At 52.1% G+C, this 24,692-nt stretch overlaps 9 protein-coding genes across 9 annotated transcripts; 4 read left to right on the top strand and 5 right to left on the bottom strand.

Moving 5' to 3' along the window:
- Nucleotides 1–162: 162 nt before the first annotated feature.
- J4E82_006633 (uncharacterized protein) lies at nucleotides 163–2,829 on the top strand (the record flags this gene model as incomplete). The annotated part of the gene is made up of 1 exon (XM_051732889.1): nucleotides 163–2,829. One exon carries the CDS (start codon nucleotides 163–165, stop codon nucleotides 2,827–2,829), a length of 2,667 nt encoding a protein of 888 aa, XP_051587282.1.
- A 256-nt stretch (nucleotides 2,830–3,085) lies between these two features.
- Nucleotides 3,086–7,386, bottom strand: J4E82_006634 (uncharacterized protein; the record flags this gene model as incomplete). Its single annotated transcript, XM_051732890.1, has 6 exons — nucleotides 3,086–4,531; nucleotides 4,580–5,285; nucleotides 5,332–6,099; nucleotides 6,147–6,383; nucleotides 6,430–7,239; nucleotides 7,298–7,386. 6 exons carry the CDS (start codon nucleotides 7,384–7,386, stop codon nucleotides 3,086–3,088), a joined length of 4,056 nt encoding a protein of 1,351 aa, XP_051587283.1.
- Nucleotides 7,387–8,170: 784 nt separating this feature from the next.
- On the bottom strand, nucleotides 8,171–8,584 carry J4E82_006635 (uncharacterized protein; the record flags this gene model as incomplete). Its single annotated transcript, XM_051732891.1, has 1 exon — nucleotides 8,171–8,584. One exon carries the CDS (start codon nucleotides 8,582–8,584, stop codon nucleotides 8,171–8,173), a length of 414 nt encoding a protein of 137 aa, XP_051587284.1.
- A 790-nt stretch (nucleotides 8,585–9,374) lies between these two features.
- Nucleotides 9,375–10,395, top strand: J4E82_006636 (uncharacterized protein; the record flags this gene model as incomplete). The annotated part of the gene is made up of 3 exons (XM_051732892.1): nucleotides 9,375–9,444; nucleotides 9,491–9,957; nucleotides 10,003–10,395. The coding sequence occupies 3 exons, from the start codon at nucleotides 9,375–9,377 to the stop codon at nucleotides 10,393–10,395; spliced, it is 930 nt and encodes a 309-aa protein (XP_051587285.1).
- A 317-nt stretch (nucleotides 10,396–10,712) lies between these two features.
- On the top strand, nucleotides 10,713–11,949 carry J4E82_006637 (uncharacterized protein; the record flags this gene model as incomplete). The annotated part of the gene is made up of 2 exons (XM_051732893.1): nucleotides 10,713–10,751; nucleotides 10,891–11,949. 2 exons carry the CDS (start codon nucleotides 10,713–10,715, stop codon nucleotides 11,947–11,949), a joined length of 1,098 nt encoding a protein of 365 aa, XP_051587286.1.
- A 99-nt stretch (nucleotides 11,950–12,048) lies between these two features.
- J4E82_006638 (uncharacterized protein) lies at nucleotides 12,049–12,924 on the bottom strand (the record flags this gene model as incomplete). The annotated part of the gene is made up of 1 exon (XM_051732894.1): nucleotides 12,049–12,924. One exon carries the CDS (start codon nucleotides 12,922–12,924, stop codon nucleotides 12,049–12,051), a length of 876 nt encoding a protein of 291 aa, XP_051587287.1.
- Nucleotides 12,925–13,914: 990 nt separating this feature from the next.
- Nucleotides 13,915–14,979, top strand: J4E82_006639 (uncharacterized protein; the record flags this gene model as incomplete). Its single annotated transcript, XM_051732895.1, has 1 exon — nucleotides 13,915–14,979. One exon carries the CDS (start codon nucleotides 13,915–13,917, stop codon nucleotides 14,977–14,979), a length of 1,065 nt encoding a protein of 354 aa, XP_051587288.1.
- A 422-nt stretch (nucleotides 14,980–15,401) lies between these two features.
- On the bottom strand, nucleotides 15,402–18,668 carry J4E82_006640 (uncharacterized protein; the record flags this gene model as incomplete). The annotated part of the gene is made up of 4 exons (XM_051732896.1): nucleotides 15,402–16,203; nucleotides 16,253–18,150; nucleotides 18,197–18,215; nucleotides 18,280–18,668. 4 exons carry the CDS (start codon nucleotides 18,666–18,668, stop codon nucleotides 15,402–15,404), a joined length of 3,108 nt encoding a protein of 1,035 aa, XP_051587289.1.
- Nucleotides 18,669–19,966: 1,298 nt separating this feature from the next.
- J4E82_006641 (uncharacterized protein) lies at nucleotides 19,967–22,783 on the bottom strand (the record flags this gene model as incomplete). The annotated part of the gene is made up of 3 exons (XM_051732897.1): nucleotides 19,967–20,042; nucleotides 20,096–22,557; nucleotides 22,607–22,783. 3 exons carry the CDS (start codon nucleotides 22,781–22,783, stop codon nucleotides 19,967–19,969), a joined length of 2,715 nt encoding a protein of 904 aa, XP_051587290.1.
- Nucleotides 22,784–24,692: the final 1,909 nt, after the last annotated feature.

Raw genomic sequence — 24,692 nt, forward strand, 5'->3', positions numbered from 1 at the left:
ATCTTGTCGCCTTCTGCCCGTTGGCTCGCGCTCGGGCACCGGCGAGACTCTGCGCCTACCTCTCTACCATGAAGAGCTTGCCTTCACAGCGCACTGTAGTGTATCCGAAACCCCGTAGCCGAAACCCACTCTCCCTATGCTAGCATGGCGCATCAACTACCAATGTCGCCGTCGCGGACACACTCGGAGAGGGAGCTACGGCACCAGATGCCGCCCCTGCAGACGACGTCAACCCATCGCAAGACCACGGCGCAATCTCGTCCACAGCCAGCTTCTAAAGCTCCCACCTCCGATATGATACCAGACGAGGCGAGAATAAAGTCCCCCACGTCGCCCGCCGGCCATCAGCGCTTCGTCCTGACCGACGTGGTAGCTGCGCGATACATCGAGGAGGACCCGACCACCTCATGCCATGTCCTCGCCCGTCGCCAGGAGATTCAAGGCTACGAGATATACCTAGTCGAGCAGTGGGCATGCTCCCGCACCCACCCCACCTTCCTCATTACAACCTATACCGGGAACCCGGAAGATACTGTGCTGGCCACAATCATAAGCGTACCCAAGAATGAGGAGGAATGGTCACCGCAGATGCGTCTGTATTTCCGCTCGCTGACCGAGTACCATGCGCGGAGAAAGGACACGCCCTATGGCGCTCTGATGGTGACAAACCTCAGTGGCTTTCCCTCTTCCCTCACTGTGATTCCGATCCCTGGCGGCGATTTGAAAAAGTACCGCGAGCCCTTCTTTGTCAACGAAAACTTGAAGAGATTGGGCTGTTCAGGTCGTCTGGGCATAAAGCTCACGCCACCAAGCAGTGCCACGCAGGCCAAGTTCCAGCAACTGTACCGAACGAGCGAGAAAATCCCCTTCAACGCATCTGTAATTGAGCTTGTGAAGCTCTGTCAAGTTGCACTTGTCTTGTTTGGGAAACTAGAGCCCGAATATGCAGACGGCCTGCTGTGCGATGTGACAGAGAAAGCTATTAATGATTGGTGGATAGACTTCGGATCGGAATACTACACAGTAGAGCCTCATGATGGCATTCTCGGTCCTACCACAGTCGCTGCATTGCTAGGCATGCTAATGGGTGCACGAAACAGATTGAGTGCATGCAGCGCCGCCGTCGCAAAGGATGTCTTTGACATAGAAGCCACCAAGCGTGGTATCGCACATTTTCAGAAGTCGCAACATCTACCCAGAACCCGACGTCTCGATCGACACACGCTTGACAAATTGCGAAGAGCTTCTGCAAAGGCAGCCAGTAAAGAGGGTTGGGCCGTTCCTCGAGCTTTCAAATCTACAGTGGCTGAGCTAGGAGGCAAGGGAGGTGAGATGGTCATGGGCATTGTTGGGGCTGGACAGAAGGACGGCATCGCTGAAGTAGAGACGGTTGACATCGACCAATTTGTGGAGCTTGTGAGAGGTGAGCATGCAAAGTGGTTATGGCATGGAAAGCCTAGGAAGACAGTATCGGGAGACAGCATGTTCGATCGACTTCCTGGTGGAGAAGGACGCTCAACATCGCCAGACAAACACGATCCCACAACGAAACTGGTCCATAGGGAAACAACGCTCGATCATCAACATATTGCGAAGCGCGACACAGGGTCTTCGGAGATGAAGAAAGTAGACACCTCTACCCCGGATGGCCAGGAAAAAGAGAGCTTCAAGGATCCATCTTCAAAGCGGGCCGTCATCAAAGCAAAGCTGGAATCGGGTAGTGGCTTCCATCACATAAAGAATGCTGTCAGTCTGCGTACTCATGCGAGCAAAGTATCGCGAGAAGAACATGGACGACATGGGTTACATCGAACCAAGAGCGGAACAGCACAATACACAGACTCACGAACCTCGATGGATTACTATGAAAGCCAGTCCGACGATCCCTATTCCCTTACGTCACCCCAGAGCACTGCCGGCGAAGAGCCAGCCTTTACTAAACAGCTCACCGAAACTCCGGGTGATTCTGTCGTCTCTTTGAGCGACAACAAGCTAGTCGGTGGCCGCCATGCATCAAACTTGCGGAGTTCTATCGTCGAAAGCGAAGTCTCAGATCAACCCGATGAACTACCGACCGTAGCAAGCTCTCTTGCAGGGTCTGTATATCACGGAGTTGATCTCAACGAAAACCTCCCCGTTGATCAAGCAAATGAAATCCCGCCTCTCCTACGCCGTACCCAGTCCGGCGACCAATTTGGTTTCCGCCAGCCATCCCGCAACGACGACTGGTGGCCCCGTCATCTATCCTTTAGCACCGCCGAAGAAAGCGTCCTCCGTTGGACAACCATCAACGCCCAAGACAGCGACGAAGAAGCTGTAACAGAGGACGACAAAGCTGCCACCATGGATACTATTACCACCCGCAATGCGATCCAAAACCTTCATTCGACACAGCTCAAACGCCTACACAGCCAGCTTCACAGCCTCTCTTCCAAAGACCAAGCTTGGGTTCAAAATGCAGTCTCGTCTATCCTTGCCCTCTCAGACTCCGCAGACACAGATATTCAAACCCTTGAATCCATCTACTATCCTCGTCTCGATACATACCACAGTCTTCGCGAAGACACACACGCTACTGTGACGAATAATCGTGGGCAGCTTACGGCGAGTCTCAGAGAATTGGGTAATGTTGGCGATAAGCTAGAATACGAGATTAGTGCGCTAAGAGGCAAGGTCGAGGACATTGAGGATGTAGTGGGTGAGTTTGAGAGACAAGTTGAGTTTGTTGAAGGGAGGGTCGACGATCTGGATAGAGTTTTGGGCGAAAGGGAGGGCTGGTGGCGCTGGGGTGTCAGGGTGCTGACGGGTGTTGGCACAGCGCCTGGGTAAGTTGGGTCAAAGTACAGAGAACAGAATTTTGTCTTCTTTTTGGGTGTTTGGGAGAGACGGCGTAGGGAATATACCCGTGTAACTGTTTTACCATCATTTAATTTGTACATACACATTAACTATCATCATATAGATTTAGAGCCCCGAAAGCATGCATGTCAATAGGAACAAGAGGAGAACAAACACGTTTATTGTGCTCACCAGGGTATCACTGAAACCTTTGCAGAAAACCACCTTCACCCGCTCCTCACGCAATCTACCTCCCGGCACCGGCGCTACTCCCTCCTCCATTTGCGTCCCTCCCGTTGGCCACCCTTTGCCTATGTTCTTCTTCGAGTAAACTCTGTTTCCGAACATACTCCATGACGATATCCTCCTCCGTCTTCTGCTTCTCCAGCTTCTGCATACGCTCATTCTCCACTTTCTCGCTCTCTTCCATCACTCTTTTGAGCTCCGCGTCATCATCCTCATGGTCATCATCTCGCATCTCTATCCTATGACTCCTATCTTCATATTCGTCATCATCTGCGGCACCAATAGCCTGGCTCATGGCATCCATAACTCCACGCTCCTGCTGTGCGCCTTGAGCTGAATTGGCGTACTCGCCCGGGTGGTTCGCGTGGACATGAGCGAGTTGCTTAGACTCGGCGATGATACGTTTGTAATCTTCGTCGTCTTCCGTATCGGCATCAGAGTCCCATTCGTTATCGCTGCCAACCTGTCTTTTCTTGCTCGTCTCGAGTAGGCTCTTCCTCAATGTTTCTTCGAGCGCCTTTTGCTCCTCTTCAGTCACGTTGAGTTTGCCGGCTTCTTCCATGCTGGCAGTCATGGCACGGTGTAGTGCCTCCTCTTCATCCTGCTGCGAGGGGTTGCTACCGGCTGGGGCACGTTCGAGTTCAGCGATTGATGCACGAATAGCAGAGGCGATTAGTCGGTCTTCCTCAGGGTCTCCTCGAGAGGACTCTGCAACTGATGCGGCAATAGCTCGCTCTAGTTCACGCTGATCTTCTTCTTCTTCCGCCCTGAGCTGTGCCTCAAGATCAGCCTGCGATTGCTGGGATGGTGCGACCGATGGGGAACCCGAAGTGGCAGTGTCCTGTCGCCTCAAAGCACGTGTTCGTTCGGCTTCTTGTTGACGCCAACTAGGAACTGTTGACCGAATTTCTGGCTCGACACCACGCCTTCTTGGTGGATCAGGATATGGACCTGCTATGCTGCCTTGCAGAATAGAGTTTGCGTGTGCCGATTGCTGAACTCCAGGACCACCAGTCTGCGAACTGAGCCTGGCAGAGCGCTCATTCTTCTTGTCTCTCTTCTGCTGGACCAGTGAATGAAGCGAGTCCATTTGCTCAGCTCCGACGTTCCGCTTCTTCTTGATGCCCCACTTCATGTGGCCCCAAGTCTTGACGATCTCGTCACGTTCTTCTTGCGTCACCTCGGATGCTTCATCGTATCCCTGTGCAATGCGCGCTGCGATGATGTAATTCTGTACACTCTTTCCCTTGCTCTTGACCATTTCCTGGTAAAGTCCCTTCATAGCATAGCCGGGCACAGACCAAGCACCACCCATGACCCGGAATGGAACGCTCATAATACCGCGTCCAACTCCCTTGACAAAGCCAATACCACCTTCCTTTTTGGCGCCTTTATAAGGATCCGTAACGATGCCGGTTATACCGTCATATAGGCCATAGCCGAACTCCTGTAACGTTCTTAGTACACATGGCACGCGACATTCCACTTAACGTACCTTGGCAGCTGTCCGCATGCCGCTCTGAAAGTCAGTAACTTTGTCGACCTGTCGTACTTCAGCTCCGTAGAGCTTCGGTACGTTGTGAAATCCCTTAGCAACGTTAAGAGAGAAGTCCATTGGAGACTTGAAGCCAGCACCAATGATCCTAGCTAAACCCTTTCCAGTGTCTACCGCAGAATCAACGTTTTCTGCCATGGACGGTTTAGGCGCTGTGTTAGAGGGAGCCGTCGAAGTAGCCGCAGATCTAGAACGACTTCTAGATCGTGATCTCGAGCCTTGTGTAGATTCAGCAAGTGCTTGGGACATGAATGTAGATCTGTGTGAAGGCGTACCAGGAGAGCCGGGGCTAGTGACTGCTGGATTGTCGGCCTGCATCCGGGCTATGTCAGCAGCAGCATCGGCAGCCGTTGGCGTCGAGGCACCACTTCTGCCTGAGCGCTCGGAGGCACCAGTTCCACTTCGTGTTGTCACCGGACGCCCGCTGCTACTTCCTTCACCTATTGAAGATGTTCCAGTGCCCGTTCTCTTCTCTTTTCCTTTTTTAGATCTAGCATCAGGGTGAATGTTGAGCAACTTGAGGGTCTGAATAGGCATGTCAGCAACACCCATCATGACCGAAGTTGCAGTGCCCATTAGAGCACCAGCTGCACCAGAGACTGGATCCCAAGGGCCTTCATCCGGAACATACTCGCGAGGGCGATAACTATACTTGTAAGTAGATGGAACAGTACACTTGTGTGGTTGCTTACAGTTTCATTTCGGAAAAATTCACTTCGCCTTGTTGGGCCAGTACTGTAGCCGCTTTGGCGCTCAATTTAACGTCAGTACGTTTGAGCCTCCAGACCGCAGGTTTGTTCGGCATGATAGCGCATCGCAATTCGTCGTAGTTCAGCATCTGATGGAAGGACTGGGCACCCTTCTGCGTCCCGTTCTCTTGTTTGATCTTGTCGCAAAGTTCTTGGGCCCGGTCAAGTGATTCCGGCTTAAGCGCCTCACTAATAGCTCCAGCGAGCTTCTCTGCAGTGAGATCTTTGTAGGGGATGGGATCAGGCCCAGCGCCTGCCCTTGATACCATGGCCCCCCAGAAGGCTTGGTCTCCAAAGAATGGCACAACAACGGTAGGCTTTCCGGTTGCGATACCGGCTGCTGTAGTCCCGGCACCACCATGATGTACGACAGCAGAAACGCGCTTGAATAGCCAGTCATGTGGGCAGTTCCCAAGCATGAAGACACCATCAGGCTTTCCAAGGTCATCAGCTCCCAACCCACCCCAGCCTTTAGATACCAAGGCTCGCTTTCCAGTGATCTTCACAGCATCGAAGATCATCTTAGTCATGGCGTTTGGATCGTCCACGACGATTGAACCAAATCCGATGTAAACGGGTGGCTCGCCTCCATCGAGAAAAGCTGCAAGGTCTGGATCTGGTGTGTAATTTGAAGCGAGGTTAAGGAAGTAGAAGCCTGCCACAGAGATGTGGTGGTTCCAATCCTTGGGTTTTGGAATGAGTGCTGGAGACCTGAGCAGTATGAGCTAAATCATCCACGACCGTCTAGATGAACTTACCAGCAATATGTGAAAGGGACCTTCAGTCGCGCGAGCATAGCAGGTGCCCAAACTCCGCTGATGGGGTCCAGGCGAAGACTGTCCTTGCGGAACCTATTGATGACATCTCCCAGGCCTTGCCATGTCAGCACATCGACCATGATATATGACATGTAGTTTGTAATCGTTGGGTCTGCGTTTGTAGATTGGATGTTGGCAAGCGGATGCGGGAATTGCTGCGTAGGCGACCATGGCATACTGTCCGAATTAGTATATAGATGCCGCTGAAGGGGGATAGACGCACGTGAACATCATGTGTATAGGTATGCCCAGCTTCTCGGCGCAATGTATGTGTCCGAAGCTGGGAGGGTTTGCGATGATTGCATCGGCGACGAATGGCTTCCGCAGTTGTTCTGGCAGTTGTTCCTCGATGCCCATCCACTCTTCGACCGTTTGCTGGAGAGGATCTACGCCGAGGCCGTTTCCTGTCTCTATGCAGGACCTCCATGTGCCGCTCAGAATTTCTGCAATACCCTTTCTCCTCTTGCCAATATCACCACTGCGCAATGTGTCGAACCCGGGCATCAAGCCCGGGTTCTTCACCATGAACGCCATGAGTTCGGCTGGATCACCGCCGATGCTGAAAAACTCCAATCCATTTTCAATGACGAAATCCTTGAAGGTCGGGTGTGTCGCCAAACGCACTCTGTGGCCGTATGTTTCCTTGAGCACCTTGCCTAGTGCGACGAATGGCTGCACATCACCACGAGAGCCCACGACTTGTATGACGACGTTTAGCGGGGGTGGAGGCTGCTGGCCGGGTGCACCACCGAGGAACTCTGGGACGTAAGGTGGAGGCGGCTCGGGGTCTTCTTGTGCATGGGTGAGCTGACGCTGGATCTGTGGGAGGATGAGCTGCGAAAGGGCACGGCTCTTTTGGTCTATTCGAATGTTGACACGACCATCGTCGGCCACGACTGCATTTGTGCCCAGCTCTTCATTATCGACCTGTCCTGGCAACTCCGTGTACGCGGGTGGTGGGTTCTCGAGACTCGGTGCGTCGTGGGCGGGAACACGGTTGATGTCTGAGCTGTTTTGAGAACTCGAGGGTGCGCTATCATGTAATCAGCCCAAGGTTGCCATGGGACGTCTATCTGAGCAGGTGGACTGACTTGGTGTGCGTTTGCGCATGTTGCTGTGTTAGTGGGGCATCGTCGCGGGTCGCGTCATTGCCCTGCCCAGGACTATTTGAGCTCGCCATGGTGGTTGCAAGAAGAATGATCAGAAATAGCGCATTGTAGAAGCAGAGCTACTAGAAACAACGTCGGAAGAGGTAGCCAGAACTAAGAAAGGGTTGTAGCACTTGCAAGCCTGTATTACTCGCATGGGGGATGCACATGCGCTATGACATCGCGGAGTTTATTGGCCTGTGATTGGCCGCGGATACCCCCAAAAGCCACTGCTTGGGGCTTCGTCATCGCTCAGCCCCATGTGCCTACCTAGGCCTGCCATTTGCATCTCGCAACATTTTTCCGTCATGATTCCATGCTGTACTCGCTGGTCGTGCATTCTACACCAGCGTCCTTTCACCTGTTCGGCCGGTAAGAACTAGTGGGCTGGAATTCACCGAGCATACGTCCGTGATCAAGGACGAGAGAATGATTAGATTATCATATGTAACCATGTCGTAGCACTGTTTCGGAATATGACAATCCCAAGACCACCTCAAGTCTGCCTTGCTGGCCGCCCGCGTACATCGCAACCTCATTAGTGCGACCTTACGCGTATTCGCGCGTATCTAGGCGCGTAATTCGTGTTGTCATGAAAGCCCACATAGGGTACTCTGGTCCACATAGCAACTCAGAGAGCCCATGTGCACTGCGCACAACCACGTCCACAAAGGGCTTCTGGATGGTAGAGTAGCACCTGTAACCAACAAGGATCTCTCCGTCTGATACACGAAGCCATGGGTACTACCGGCCGACTTCTACCTTTTCGTACAAAGATTTAAGCCATCATTCGGGAATTTGGGAGCGTCATTGTACTTACCACATAGATGGCCACACGGAAACGCCTTCGTGAGATGTTTTGGCCTTCGCCTCAGAAGCGGCTGCCTTCTGTCCATCTCCGCCCTTTTCTCTTCGCTTGTGAGATATAGAATCATCACTGCGATTGGTATCTTGGTTAAATGCTGCTGATGTCTCAAGAGCATGCTTGGCGAGCCAGATCAATTGCTCCGTACGCGTCGTCGCCCTATCGTTGGCGAGACGTGTGCATATCTTGTTGACAATGCGGCCGGTAGTTGTCGTACCCTGTGCAGCCTGTAGCTCATTAATGGCGCGATTAACGCACATGGTGCGGTCGGACGCCGAGCTGGAATTTTGTCTGAGGTGGCGCTTGGAGGAAAGTGATCTAGGTCTGGCAATACTGCGCACGGTCTGAAGAGGGAGTTTGAACATGGTAGCTTGACTCTGTGAGGTTTGGAAAGCTTTTCGACAATGTTATATTGTAGGAAGTTGAGACGCGTTTTAGGTGCGTGATGACTGCCGATGAGATACGAGCGAGTGAAGAAATAGAAAAGGGTGAGTAGGTCGAGATCAAGAGACAGCGACAGAGTCGCAGAGAAGGAAGTGAAGGTCATTTCTGTTTGAGAAGGAGCTCACGGCTATCGATGCGCAAACAACCTTCACTCGAGCGTAACGGCAGGAAGTCGCAACCGTGAAGGCTCCCGTCTGGTACTGCTTTCTCACGCTTTATATCCCGTCAAACATGATCTCCATGGATGACAGAGTGTGAGCTGACCTAACTCGATGCCAGGTGAGGTCCTGTGATATATACATCAGGGAATAATTCAGAAGTTAGAGGCACAACCTGCTGTGATGCGATTGTGCCCGGGTGGGGAAGTCGTGATACGCTTTCCCGTGTTAGCTCTAGCCTGATCGCCCTGCAGCAATCTCCCCACGTGAGCCTGGCGCGTCATCATGGTGCATCACGCGTCAGTGAACTGGAGTTTGTCGATGTTGTCTTTGCACATGTACTCAAGGTTTGAGATCCCATCCACAGATCTCGGTGTGTTTTGATCTGGCCTTCCCATACAATACGAACTGGAATCTAGACTTTCAGCTGTAGTGTTCAGCTCGCATCCACCCAGCCACAACTCTAGCACTTATAAACATCAGCTGCTTCTGCACCTTCGGACCTACACGTCTCCACCATTCTGCTCAGCGCGCAAACTTACTGACTGTCCTTATGATGCTGCGTGGAAGTGCATTGGTAGGAGCTGTATTCATAGCGACAACTGCAGCATGGAACGTAGACGGTACGACATATACCCTCTTCGCATGGAAAATACTAAGTCGATATAGTTCATAACCAGATCGCCTTCATGGCAGAGACCTTCTTCACACCCGAAACGACGTCCGTCCTGGCAAAGATCCTCGAACCCAAGTACAACGGCTCAGTCGGGCGCTCCGCAGCATGGGCAGACGCGTATGCGCACACGAGCGAAGGTCATTTCTCCTATCAGTGGCACTGGATCGACACGCACGACCGCCAGCCTGAATCTTGCAGTCTAGACTATACACGGGATTGCGCCAAGGGCGGGTGTGTTGTCAGTGCTATTGCAAATCAGACCAAGATACTACAGGAATGTGTACAACAAGTGTATGCTGATGATTTGATCCGAAGCCAAAACCTGACATGCTCTTATGCACTCAAGTGGGTAGCTCATTTCTTGGGCGACATCCACCAGCCCTTGCATGCGAGTGGTCGCGCTGTAGGAGGCAATACGTTCAGGGTGGTGTTTGGTGGAGTATCGACGCAGCTCCATGCCGTAAGTGTCTTTTCTTGATGGCGAGATGAGATGCTAACAAGCAAGGTCTGGGACGGCTATCTACCATATTTCTCGGCCAATGTCCAGCAGCCTTTCTCAAACCAGTCGATCGACCCATTCTTCTCAGGACTCGTTACTCGTATTCGTAAAGACCAGTTCTACTCGGCGCCGTACATGTGGCTGGCTTGCACCAATCCATCAACACCCGAGGAGTGCGCTACGAGTTGGGCAAAAGAGAGCAACAGGTGGGATTGCGATTATGTGTATAGTCGCGTGGTGAACGGCACCGATCTTGGTACCAGCGGATATGCAACAGGCGCTGTACCCATCGTAGAGCTGCAGATCAGCAAAGCCGCGCTCAGACTGGGTACCTGGCTGAACAAGCTTGTAGAAGAGGCCAAGAGTGCTGTGAAAGAATCCGAAGTGATGGAGCTTTGACATGGCGACTGAACAACTCGGATTGGCATCTCGGGAATATTATTACACCCGTATCATACTCACGTTGCGTCATCTTGATTCTCTCCACATGACAGCTCAGCCACTACTGACCGAGAATGCGAACCAGTGGCGCTGATGGATTGCCTTCAGCCCTACGAACATGCCGGGACCCCACATCGGCATGAGTTCCATGTCCTACCCCACATCCGTTATATACGCTTCCATCCGGCTGTGATAGCAACAAGGAACTGATCTGATTTTTGCGCTTTTTGCACTGTGAATACATTCAATAAACCAAACTTCAAGCTCTATGCGATATGGCTTTTGACGAGTTCAACGACAAAGTCACACCTGCAGTATGTACATGCATCGGCCCCACATTCGCCTTTGTGATTGCTCTCTGGTATATTTAAGAACATCAGATTGCCCATAAAAATACACCTTTTTACTGCGGGAAGAACCGGATTATCGGGACTTTACTGACGACTGTCTCAGAACCCTAGCCGGGAAACTTCACCAAACCGCGGTTCTTCCGTCCACCAATCAGTTGCCATACCCAAGCCTTGCAAACCACTCCGACAATGGCAGCAAGAACAAAACATCGACCGCGAAGCGCAGATAAAACTCACCAAACTTGTGCATATGCGTTACCAACATCCCAATCTTGATGAAATAACCACTTTCCTGCGTGATTTTGGTATGAGTGTAGCCCACAAAACACAAGGCAAGAAATGGTTCAAAGGATACGGCGAAGACCAATACGTATACTACGTTGAACAGGGAGAGAAGAGGTTCTTAGGCGGATGTTTTGAAGTGGAAAGCTACGCAGAGCTAGAAAAGGCTTCCAGAGTCCCAGGGGCAGGATCCATTGAGGAATTGATTGATGCGCCAGGAGGTGGCCACATGATCACATTACATGATCCAGAAGGCTTTCCCATCAACCTCATTCACGGCCAAACTAAAAAACAACCCGGTCCCTTTCCGGAAGTCCTGACGACGAATTACGAAAATGAGAAGCCACGAGTCGCACGGTTCCAGCGCTTTAAACCGGGGCCGGCCGCAGTGCACAAACTAGGCCACTATGGTCTTTGTGTACAAAACTTCCAAGCGGAAATGCAATGGTATACGCGCACTTTCAACATTGTACCTACAGATTTCCTATATATCAATACCCCCGAAGGCCAACAGAAAGACGTAGCAATCTTCGCCCACATCGACATCGGTCCTTCCTACACAGACCACCACACAATCTTTCTCAGCACAAATCCTACATCTCACGTTCATCACTGCAGCTTCGAAGTCCACGACTTTGATACGCAGAATTTGGGGCACGAGTGGTTGGCGCAAAAAGGGTACACGAGCGTGTGGGGTGTGGGACGACATATACTGGGTAGTCAATTGTTTGACTATTGGTGGGATACGACAGGGAATATGATTGAGCATTACGCCGATGGTGATTTGGTAAATGAAGAGACGCCAGTAGGGTGGGGTGAAGCGGGAGACGAATCGCTAGCCGTGTGGGGGCCTGAGGTCCCGAAGTGGTTCTTGGATTGATGGAAGATGGAGAGTAGTAAACGTGGAAGTGGTCTGCTTATTTTGATGCTCGATTTTTTCCAGACAACCTGAGATTCACGTCTTTCCCTTCCCACGATCCTACCAATCCCTCGCCTTTCCCCATCCCCGATCCGTAACCCCATCGTTCCCAAAATACCGACCACTAACTCGCTCTGTCTCCTCCCCCAACCCACCATCTAAATTCCCTTTATGACCCAACTGTCCTATGCCTAACCGTACCGGTATCCTTGCACCCTCCTCCAAAGTTTTAGGTGGCCTTCCAATCTGATTGCCCATATCACTATCCACCCATCCCGGGCAGCAGCAATTAATCGCCACATTCTCGTTTTCCTTAGCAAGAACCACCGTGAGAGCATTCATAAGCGCTTTGCTGACTTGGTAAGATTTTGGTGGTGCGCCGAAGCCAGCAGATTCCTGATTCTGGGATTGAACAGATTTGATGTATTCTTGTGCAAGTGTATCAATATCTGGGATGGAAGTTACGGAACGAAAGCGAGACTGTGTTGCTGGCGGGTAGTTTGACAGGACAGAGGCCGTGCTGGACACGTTCACGATGCGCGCACCTGGTGTGCTCTTCATCTTGCCTTGTTCGAGGAATAGCTGGCACACTTGCTTGGTACCATGGTAGTTGACGTTGACTGTTTGCTCTGCAGATTCTGGTGTCTCGTTGCTGTTGTTGTTTATCCCGGCATTGTTAATCAAGACATCGATTTTGCCGTTGTTGTGAAGCGCTAATTTGAGAAAGGACGTTATGGATGATTTGTCTGAGACGTCCAATTTTGCATATTTGATTTCGTTTGGAGGTTGAACTTGGGCTTTCAGATCTATGCCACCACGAGAAGTGGCGTAGATGTGTAGGGGTTGTGGGTGCTGTGTGCTGGCGAGGAGATGGACGATGCCTTGTCCGATCCCACGATTTGAGCCGGTGACAACTATCGTTAAAGGCGACGACATAGCTTTCGAGATTAAGTATGAATTTATTGGAAAGTAGTGACACTTCCGCACTGTAATAACTACTTCCAGAACTTTAAGTACATGTGTACTTACGGGAGTCGTGATGTCACCTAGGTGGTCGAATCCATGACGTATCAATCATCGCGTGACCGCGTAAAGAACACAATGGTCTCGTCGACCTACTCGACATATTACTCTCACAAGAGTTCTTTTCAGGGGGTTCCGTTTAGTTTCCATATCATCGTTCAACGAATCGTAAGGCCACATTGGTTTTAAATACTCTTGGAAGCTAGCGCATTCAGTCATCATATCTCAATTTCATGAAGATACCCGTTTTGAGAGGACTTCCGTGACACAAGCGGTATTTTCCATGGCACCAGCATATATCTGACGACAGCATTTCACCTTGTATACGAGTTCTTCGGCTACAAAGTTGTTGTGTAGCATGCTTCAAAACAGCCTACTCCAACTCGGCTACATGCCTAGGTAGCAAGCTCCAACTCGGCTTGTTCTAAATCGGTTAGCTCCAACTCAACTTACCCCAAAGCTCCAACCTACCTAATCAATTCAACTAGCTCCTGCTCGGCTTTTCTCTCGTTTGCCATTCTAATCGACGCATGCCCTTTTGCAATATTGTGCATCTGGCTGTTGGCAAAATCAAGAACGTTTGAGCCAACATCATTTAACAATTCAGAGCGTAGGTCAGGTTTGATTAACAAGCAACAAGAAAGATTTTTTTTTACAACGGCTTAGCTCAGCTGCCAAAATATTCGTCATGACGGTGTCCACAACATCTGCTATGACTGAAAACTTTTCTTATGATCCATTTTCCTATTCTTCATTGACTTTACTACTCTCTTCCCTTGTCGACATCCTGTCTACGACCTCTTTCAGGCACTCCATTTCTTCAGCTCCGAGTCTATCATGGTTCACTCAAAACTATTTGCGCCTATCCGAATAGGACGCGTCGACCTACAACACAGGGTCGCCATGGCGCCATTGACGCGTCTACGCGCGGATAAAGATCACGTCCAGCTCCCTATGGCTGTGGAGTATTATGCCCAGCGAGCTGCTGTACCCGGGACCCTTATCATCGCTGAAGCGACCCAAATCTCTCCGGCGCATGGTGGAGTACCACACGGCCCTGCGCTTTGGAATGAAGCTCACATCACAGGATGGAGAGACATCACCAACGCAGTTCATGAGCGTGGCTGTAGTATTGTATGCCAATTGGTTGCTCCAGGCCGAGCAGCGGACGCCGAGCAGCTCAGAGCAGGCGGGTATGAGTTGTTGAGCTCAAGTGCCATACCGATGCCTGGGGAGGGGTTTGCACCTAAAGGTGGTTCAACTACGGTACCGCGCGCAATGACTGAAGATGAAATTTGGGGTTGTGTTGCGGACTTTGCGCAAGCAGCAAAGAATGCTATCGCTGCTGGATTTGATGGCATAGAGATACACGGCGCGAACGGATATCTAGTCGATCAGTTTTTGCAAGACACATGCAACCAGCGGCGCGATACTTGGGGCGGAAGCGTAGAGAATCGCAGTAAATTCGGCATCGAGGTTGCAAAGGCTGTCGCAGCCGCTATTGGATCAGATCGCGTGGGATTCCGCTTGAGTCCATGGAGTTCTTTCCAAGGCATGCTCATGTCCGACCCTATTCCCACATTTTCCCACCTTGCCGCGCAACTCAAGGAACTACAAATCGGCTATCTACATATAATCGAGTCCCGGGTGGACAATAACGTCGATTGCGAGTCCACTCAGAGCATTGATTTCCTGCTTAATATCTGGGATAATGTAACACCTGTTTTGATAGCTGGTGGCTATACTCCAGGCAACGTGTTTGAAGCCGCTGATGAGAAGTATGGTGCATCAGACGTCGTCTTCGTCTTCGGACGGCACTTTGTGTCCAATCCAGACTTACCATACAGACTAAGGAATGGTCTGGAATTGAACAAATATGATCGAAGTACATTCTACACACCAGAGAGCCTTCAAGGATATATTGACTATCCCTTCAGCAAGGGATTTCAACCTGGTGTAAGACTGTAAGATCTAGAGATGCTTAGTTTTCAGACTGCATGATAATAAATTGTACAATTAAGGAATCTGCTCCTTCGTTTCTTGCTATCGAAATCTGCTTGTGTATTCGCGTACTAGAACGATGGCCGTTAAGCACTCTCCTCTTTGTCGTATCGGTCATCTGACTGAGAAGTAAATTGATGAGAGGTTAGACAAAAAGAGATGAGAAAGGTATGAGATGAAGCCAGCGGAACCTGTACCCACACAAGGCGGTAAATCACGACGAATACATCAAGGGTCCATGAGGTCAGAATGACATTCGCGAATCAGCGTAGGATATGCTAACTCGTTTAGGCTGCTCATGTAGGCACTGCAGCACAGTCATCTTGGTACTCCAAGCCCACAAAGCAACGCTAAGCGCCACTTTAGACCCCGCGAAGAAGACGTCATATCTAGTACCGTCTTCCATACCCCTCCTCACCGTATCCTCCAGAGCCACCATAGCCGCCAGAGCCATATTCTTGTCTCCTCTGGCCATATTCATCTTCGTCATCACGGCGACGACCGTAGCCTTGAGGCTCTTCGCCAAAGCCTCCAGGGACACCAGAGGCGCCATAAGCCTGATCGGATCGTTCACCACCGTATTCCTGACCTTCTGAACGACCATATCCACCGGAGCTGTAAGGGTCAGCACCGTAACGAGATGATTCCTGGCGGCCATACTCTTGGCGGCCGTAATTCGACTCTTCCTGGCGGCGGCCATATCCGGACTCCTCTTGACGGCCGTATCCACCAGTACTGTATGAGTCAGCACCATACTGCGGCTGCTGACGGCCGTAGCCTCCAGTTTCACCGCCGTATTCTTGACGTTCGTACCTGGATGGTTGTTCACGGCCATAGCTGGGTTCCTCCTGACGACGACCGTAGCTCGACTCCTGGCCGTAGCTCTGCTCCTGGCCATAGCCTCCCGAGTGGCCTCCAGAATGACGCTTGGGTGAGCGGCTGCTACTCTTCTTGCGACGGTGCTCTTGCTCGCGGGAGCGAGAGCGACGTCTGTATTCACCCGATCCTGAGCGGCGTTTGTCAGCATCCGAGTCTTCGTCACCGCTGCCGTGCTTCCGGTATTTATTGCGCTTTTTCTCCTCCTTTTCACGCTTCTTGCGTTCCTTCTTCATTCGCTTCTCGTACGAATCTTCGCCGCCCGAATCGTTCGAATCGTCGTCGTCGGAGTGTTTCTTGGACTTACCACGTCGTCTGAACATTTGTTAGCCTACAACCACGATAGTACAAATGTGTGACTTACTCTTTCTCCTCAGAGTAGTACTCCCCTGAGCGGTCGAAGCCTTCGCGCGTCTCCTCGGAGCGCCATTCACTGCCGTGCTGTACACGCCGCTCCTCCCGACGCTCATATCCACTGGAACCACTGTAGCCGGTAGTCTCAACGCTCTGCTCGTAGCTGTAGGACCCGCCACGCTCATCACGCTCCTGACGGGAGTACTCTTCGCGACGTCCACCGCTTGGGTATTGTGTCTGCTCATACTCAGCGCGACCGTAGCGATCGCTATCACCATACGAAGATGCCTGGTGATGACCAGTTTCGGAGTATGATTGAGTGTAGGAACCATCTTGGCCGTAATGCTCTTCCTTGCGGCCCTTCTTTTCGTTCCCTCCAAAAGCGTCACCAAGCAGAGAGCCACCAATGCCGCCGACTAGACCACCGACAAGACCGCCCAGGGCGCCGCCACCTACAGCTTCACCAGCAAGCTTGCCAACATGATCAGTGGCTTGCTGAATCTGTGGGTTAACACCACCCTGTCCGCCGGAAGAACCGAAGTTATTCGCCATACCCAGAGGTTTGCCGCAGCCGTGGCCCTTGTCGTGTACGTTCTCCTTGTGGTTGCGAAGGTTTTGTACACCGTCGCGACTGAGTTGGTCACGGAACTCACGCTTGGCTCTGCTATCTTTGGAATCCCACCATTTTCCGACAGTGTCGAGCATGATTTGATGGCATTGTGTAGCTCCGCGATCCCTTCCTCCGCCATGTCTCTTCTCTGCCATAGCAACGGCAGGATGGTGGAAGACACCCTTGATGATGCGATCAATGGTTTCCTCGGGATCAGCCTCACCGTCCCAGCACTGAACGACTTGGGGAACAGCCCAGCTCAGTACGGCAGACGCTACTCGACCGGCAGGCTCGTTGAGCACGTTGGAAAAGTGGTCCTTGGAGAGCATGCTGTGAGTTGGATCGGTTGAGTAGTCGTCGTTAAAGACAATGTGCTGCTTCTCGCGGGAGCTTGCAATAACCTCGCTGGATCCAGTCTCAAGCTCAGCCTTGACCTGGCTAAGAATAGGCAAGATATAAGGCGCAAGGAGACTGAAAACAAAGACGGTAACTTGGCTTTGAATCTCCTCGATCAGGTCTGGTAGGATCGGAATCTTCTCGATAAACTCAGCGATGGATTGCATGATCTCATCGTGGAACTCCATAATGGGATAAATTTGCTTGACCAGCTCGCCAATCTGCTCTGTAAAGGCTTCAGGTTCCTTGGGAGTAATCTGGATGTTTCCCATGGCAGCAGCGTTGGCGTTGTCGGCGAGCTCGTCAGCCTTGCCAGATTCGTCTTTGCCGCCAAAGATGCCGTCTGGAAGCTTGGCGAGAAGCTCCTGAATTTTGCTCTTGTTCTCGCTCCTTTCAGCATTGGCAATTGCGCCTTCGAGTTCCTGCAGCTCGGATTGTGTGGCCTTGTCGGTAATCTCTCCGCACACTGAGTGCAAAAAGTCGACACCACCGAATGTACCTGTTATTATGGGGTATACCTGCTTTCCGGCGGCGCGGACATCAAACAGGGCGTTTCTGCCCACGTGAGGGAATATGTCACGATTCTCTTCGTCGATCTCAATCAAGGCAAGCTCGACGTAGTTTGAGTGGGCAGAGTAGTCCTCCATACAATGGGTTGCAGTGCCGAGCAGTCTCAAGGCTTCGTAGAAGTCGGGACCACGTCCTCCTGAGCGTCGACCGAGATCAATGCAACGCCTGAGCAGGTCGCGGACCATGCCCGCCGATGTTGTGATGCCCAAGTCTTCTGAGGCGATGTAGTTTTTCAGACCGGTCCGCTCGTCGACACTAAGCTCGCGTCTCTCGTCAACGGGGCCTCGTAGGCGTCGGTCGTAGTCGCGGGCGTCGAGGTTGTCGGCATAGTCCTGGACAGTCAGTCTCTAGTCATGAGTGGGCAGGCCATGTGCTAACCTTGGGGTTGTCAATATGCCTAAAGGCGGGTGTACCAAGTCAGTGTTTGTTTCACGTGCAGTCTGTGCAGGGACATTTCTTACTCTTCTGGTCGGTAGCATCCAAGGCGATCGCGCGTAACCTCGAACTCCTTGGTTCCGTAGCCGAAGCTCATGAAGCCGAGCACCCAGAGGAGGATGCGGATGGCCTCTGCAGAGACCATCTTGACGGTGCCGACATCGACAGCCTGCGAGTAGTCGCGAAGCCAGTTGCCAAAGTAGACGCGCTTAACATCCATCTTGCTGAACTTCTTGCCAGTCTGGCCGCTAATGAGCAGGGTGAGCAGCGTGTCCTCGATATCTCCATGGCGCCAGTTCTGTCCCTCAATGGCGCTCAAGCTCGCAATGTTGCCGGCACCGAAAGCTGCCGTGGGCCTGGCCCAAAACACGACGAGAATGAGGCATGGGAGCCAGATGTCGCTGATCTGCGGCATCGTGCGTGTGCTGTCGTGAGCTCTTGTGAATAATCAGGGAAGAGTTTATGGGGGTATAGAGAGAGAGTGTGTGTGTGCAGGCGTCGAGCGACACGGCGGGGTGAGCTGTGTATGTGAATGCTGCTAGCGCACGTTTCAGCCCCACCAAAGGCTGACGTCGAAGGGTCCACATGTCCTACTGATCGCCAGGGAGCAAAGTGTCCGACCCAGCTTTCTCTTGCACCCCTCAAACACGTTTATGCAGATATGACAGAAGAAGAACAGCGTATGACTTGAGACTACTTTTTTTCAAGTGCTTTAACTTGGACGAAACGGGCTCCTTCGTACTGGTGCATACCCTCAGCTGCTACATGAATATACACATGAACATACCTACACAGCAAGACGAACCCCATACTGACACTATGTGCTCAGACAGGCTTGACAGATGTGTGCACCTTATATTCTAGACAATGGCAAGCTGGCACGAGACTATGAAGGCGCGACAATATCAGCTGGCAGATGGGCGACGACTGCGCGCGGCAGACTGAGCCGTCGCCGAATAGACTGAGCATGTCGCTGATACACACGCATGCCAAACATCTTAGATCGACCGTGTAGTATGAAATACAGACTTCTCAATGGTGCTGCCACATGTAGCGTACATGAGCGCAAGCCGCATCGGGATCGCCGGGCAGAGCACTGCTGTATCGAGATACGTGAGAGACACTTTCATTGGAAGATCAAGGCCGATTGGAGTCTGTTTCTGCCACCTCCGGCTCTGAATGGCTGAAAAAGGTAGTGTGGTGACGATGAGAGACTGGTGGCTTGTTGGCCAGATGCCCAGTCATGGTTGCGCCCGGCTGTTTTTCAGCTGAAAAAGAGCCAGCCATCAGGCGACCCGAGTTTGCCGTAACAAGAGCGCATCGCAGCTGCCAGCAACTCACAACGTGCAACACCGCACATTCCTATGTGCACCAAATCCATCGCAGAATCCATCTTATCTCGGTGCGACACCGAAAATATCGTATCCATTCAATGCGACACCTTTGTGGGAATAGTCAGGCCAAGGGCAGTCGCGCGCATGGGATGTGGCTGTGAGTACAAGACATGTCATTTTGGTAACGAGTGATTAGAAATTAACCTATAAAAAAGGTCATACAAATCTAAAGCCAACGCCGACAAGGGGATATCATCCTCCATAATGCGATGATCCGCCGCTCTATGTATCCCGAACCATGGTGCCAACTGGCTTCCAATTCCCAATACCGCGGCAGCTTAAACAAACAAAAGAAAATCCATCCAATCGTGACCCGGACTCAGTAGTTGAAGACCGTCAGCGACGGGTTCAGTACAATGGGCAACAGGCAGTGCATGATAACGGTCACGGCCCAACTAGGTACGGTTAGCGAAGTGTCAATGATACTGGAGTAAAAGGCAGTACTTACGGCAAGACAGCGGTCAAACCGGTAATCTCCCATCCATGAGGAGCGAAGCATCCAAGGTAGATCATGCCACCAATCATGGCAATCATGATCATGTACATCCACTTGAAGCGCTTCCAGATCTTGGGCAACTCTGCGAAGAAGTTGGAGTTGTCCTTCTCCTTCGCTGTGGCACCCCAACTCATGTCGATGCAGAACATGTGCGAGCAAATGGCGAGCAGGATGTGGAATGAGACACCACCGAAGAAGATCATGAAGAAGGGCATCCACTTGAGGTTCTCGAAGAAAGCACCCAACAAACTGGCCTCACCAATACGGTAGCGCATAATGGCAAAGCAGACGTTTGACATTCCGTTGAAGACGATGAGCAAGACGATGAAGATCTTCCAAGATTCGACATAGTACTTGTCGAGGTCGCCGTTCAGCCATCCGACAAGGAAGTAGTTGAGGGCACCAAGGGGAACAGCCGAACCGAGAGCGTAGTAAGAGAAGATGTAACCGCAGATAGAGATCTTGGAAGACAGCTGGATGTTGGAGAAGATGAAGGTGCGGAAGAGCTTGGTGAATGGCGACTTCCACAACCAGGTGTGGACGGGGTTGAAGACCAATTCGTTGCAACCGTACGCGTATTTCTCCCATCGGTCCAACTCGTCGAAGACGGATAGCGAGACACCCTCTTTGAAACCACGGCCGTGGTAGCTAGCAAGGCGGACGATGTTACCCTTGATCTGGAGACGGAGCGCAATATCGAAATCCTCGGAAACGTGGCTCTCCGACCAAAAGCAGACGTAACCATCATCTTCAGGGGGGTTGCCGACTGACTGGACAGCTTGCCAGCGTAAGAAAGCGTTGTGACCGACGAAGGGGGCGACTTCACCACTACCGACCGAGAAGCGAATAGCAGTGTAGACAAGGTTGGTGAAGTAAGTGATACCGTTCTCAAAGTAATCCCATGAGACTTGCATGACACCAGTTGCATGTTGAACGATAGCGACTTCAGGCGACAAGAACATCTCTGCAGCTCCGTACATGAGACAATCTTCGGGAACGATGGTATCAGAGTCGACGATAAGGATGATCTCACCCATACGGATGTTACCACCAGCCTTCGCGCGGGGATCAGCAGTAAGAACCTGTTCGAGAGCCTCGTGGTAGAGCGCAAGCTCCTCCTCCTCGGATATAGAAGCGTTACCCTTGTCATAGCGATTGTCGACCAAGCTTTGGAGAACATCCTCTACCTTGTTGGAGGTGTTGAGGGCGAAGTTCATGTTAGAGGCCTTCTTGAACTTTCCACGGCGAACGAATCCTTCATGGTTGTGCTTGGGACGCGAGACCCATCCGATGTTGTTGTTCTCGTAGAAGCGAAGGAACTTCTCGTTGTCCTCCTCAGACCGAACAGCCATACCGTCGTCGTTGATGAAGATGCGCGCAGTTCCACCGCGAGACTCGTAGTAGGAGATGGCGGCTTGCAAACTGGCGACAGTAGGCTTGACGACACCCTCTAGTGACTCGGTGTAAATTGGCATTTGGATAGTGATGGTGGATGGCGTGAATCCTTGAGCGCGGGCTTGAGCGAGATTAGGCTTGATGGCTGAGTGGAAACGGCTGTTTGACTTGACACCAGTGACAGGTCCGAAAACCTCAAAGATGTTACCCATGACGACAACGACGAAGAAAAGACCCAAAGCGATCCAGAGCGGCTCCGTCAAGATGAGAAGAATACGAGGGTAAAAGTGGTCAGTCATTGTCTGAAGGATGATGGCTTTGTTACCAAGACCGATGACGAGGATGATGATCAAGACCATGGCAAGACCAACGAAGATGGAACTGGTGAAAATGAGGGGGCGTGCAAGCGACTCCTTGGGGCCATCAGCCTTCTCAAGATCACCATCGACCTCTTCAGCGTTGACCTCAACATCATCCTTCTTGCCGTCGATAGCGAAGTCGACAGTGGATCCTCCAAGAGTAGAGTTGGCGCTGGACTGGATGGCGCTGTCGAAACCACTGAAGGGGTTCTTGGAAGTACCCCAGACCAAGGCCAGGATCCTGGATTCGATCTCCATTGCCTGGGAAAGAATAGCACCAAGGTCGTCGTGCCACACAAGAAGGAGCCTCTCCTGACGAATGAGAGCTGCATATTGGAATTTGCGGATGGTACTGGAGGTGGCTACCTCTGCCATGGATTCAAAGATTTGGATCTGAGAGCCGTTCTGGAACATCAACTCCGTCTCGAAGGGCTCGAGCACGTCGAAGATGGCTTGGGTGCCGTCAGTGCTCATGGTGAGAGCAACACCTGGGTTGATCCTCTTCACTGCCGAGAGGAGGTCCTTGTTGGCCGCTACAGGTTCTGTGACGTATTCTCCTTGACCCTTTCGGATCAACACACCCTCGCAGGAGCCGGGCGATAGGGCACTGGAAGTCATCCATCGCATGGAGCAGGCCTTAGCGTAAAGGTGCTTGATGATCTGTGAGGTGTGAGATGGGGTTTCTAAGATTGCTGATGATTGTACTCACAGCACGGTACCTTGAATCTTCATCGATCTTCATGGTCAACGGTCGGGACATCGGAGGGCGACCTGTGGGTGTCTGAGGTGTGGAGTAGCGCGAATCGTTGACACTGCCACTGAACGATTGCCGGCTGGAGGGGATGAAGGGCCTGTCCCCATCGTGGGAAGGTGTTGCGGAAGACATGTCTGGGATGTCACAAGGATTAAGATGGGTGGTATGGGTAGTTAAGGGATGTTGCTAAGCGATTGTATGAAGCAGACAAATCTGCTAAGAGATGGGTGTTGTGGTCTGAGCCAAGAAACGAAGGAATGGGCAAGGAGCCCTGCGAAGATCAGTAAAAGCGCAAGAGTGTAGAGACTGGAAAGAGATCTGAAGCGGTCGACGAGCAGAGGTTATCAACGCGGCACAGTTGGTAGTGTCTACACAATTCTCTCCGACTACGCGAAACAAGGCCCCGCCACAATCCTTAGCGACCAGGTCAAAGATACACTCATGCTACACACTATCGAATGTTCGGCATACCCCTTGTCTAGCACGTTCGAGTCTCAACAAGACTTCTTACGCGAATGTCCCGATTGAGGTCACTGCGTCTGTCACAAACGCTATCTCGCATACCTCACCATCCAGAACCGGCGGCACCGCCAGGCCACCGGCTGCACCTAGCGATCCTGTCATCTATCGATATTCTTGCCAGCGCACGCCCCGGTCGCTCTCCCGCCTGCTGGGCCTTGGTGGGCCGCGATGTTGGGACGGTGGCAATTTTACTAGCAGCGACGAACATCTGTTTCGCCGGTGCAACACCATAAGTCTACGGGTCATGATCGAGATCGATGTCAAAAGGGGATGTGAAATCATGTGTCGCATTCGGATACCTTGCATTTCTCACGCTTGTGCCTGGGCTAAGTGGAACAGCTTAGCTTAGCCGCTGCTATACTGGGCGTGCGCCAGTTTTGACGTTTGGGCCGGAGGAGAATTTACTTTTGTCGAACGTTCGGTGACCTCCTCGGCTTCGCGTAGCGGGATTGTCCAGCCAGCCTCGTGCGCTGTAGCGGGTGGGAGTCAGGTCGAAAGTGGAGACGCCTGAAGTCCTAGTCCTCCACGGAACCGGGCACTTGGTGTCTTGGACCGACCGAAGTGGTCGGTATGCTACGCCGCAATTCCTCTGACGTCCAGGTCTACACACGCGCCACTCCGAGATGTTGTGAACAAGCGGCATACATCTTGGGAAGGGGTACAGGACCCTGCAAATTGCTTTTACGACAAGTCCCCGTCCCGCGAGCGGTTGAATCCCACGTCGCCAACCAAGGCAACGATCAAAGCGTGCCGTCATGCACGTCGCCCTTGATAAGCACCCTTGCAGGTTATCCTATTGTTAAGATTAGGACGTTGTTCCGCGTCTATTGACCCTGCAACACCGCCTATCGAACAACACATAAAGCAGCTCGCCACTGTCCAGCCACACGTCACAGATTTTCTGCCTCAACTCTTTAACTTTGCATGACGCCATGTCCAGCTGGGTCGTATCGAGTCAGCAGAATTACTAGTCGACAGAGTTTCGATTGCAGCGGTGGAGCTACTGAATGTGCGACGCACCATCGAGGATTAGCGCGTTTAACCGGTCCGCCGATAAGTCAACCGACAACAATGGGGGTCAGCACGCCGAGGTGCAGGATTTAGCCACCAACGTGCAGATACGGAGGGCAGGATACAATATCGATAGCATGCACACTGGCAAGCCATCTATGGGCTAATCCACCGATGCATCGAGTGCTCTAGACGGGACTACAGGTGCGCGACTTTAGGTTCACCCTTTGCCTGGGTACAGGCGTGGAAAATCCAAGTGAAGATCGCGTGGGTTTTGAAAGGCGATCGGCCGGGCGCTAATCTGGGAAGGAACCATAGAATGATGTGCCGTGGCGTCCGACTCCCAAATCATCCTCTCAAACGTCAAGCCTCTGCCCAATCCAAATACGGCCGGTCAAATCCTTCCGTATCGCTAGCGGCATGTGGCGCGGGGGGGGGGGGGGGGGGGGGGGGGGGGGGGGGGGGGGGGGGGGGGGGGGGGGGGGGGGGGGGGGGGGGGGGGGGGTCT

The sequence above is a fragment of the Alternaria postmessia genome, assembly GCF_024291825.1.
Source record: "Alternaria postmessia strain BMP 2775 chromosome Unknown scaffold_40, whole genome shotgun sequence".
Classification (NCBI taxonomy): Eukaryota; Fungi; Ascomycota; class Dothideomycetes; order Pleosporales; family Pleosporaceae; genus Alternaria; species Alternaria postmessia.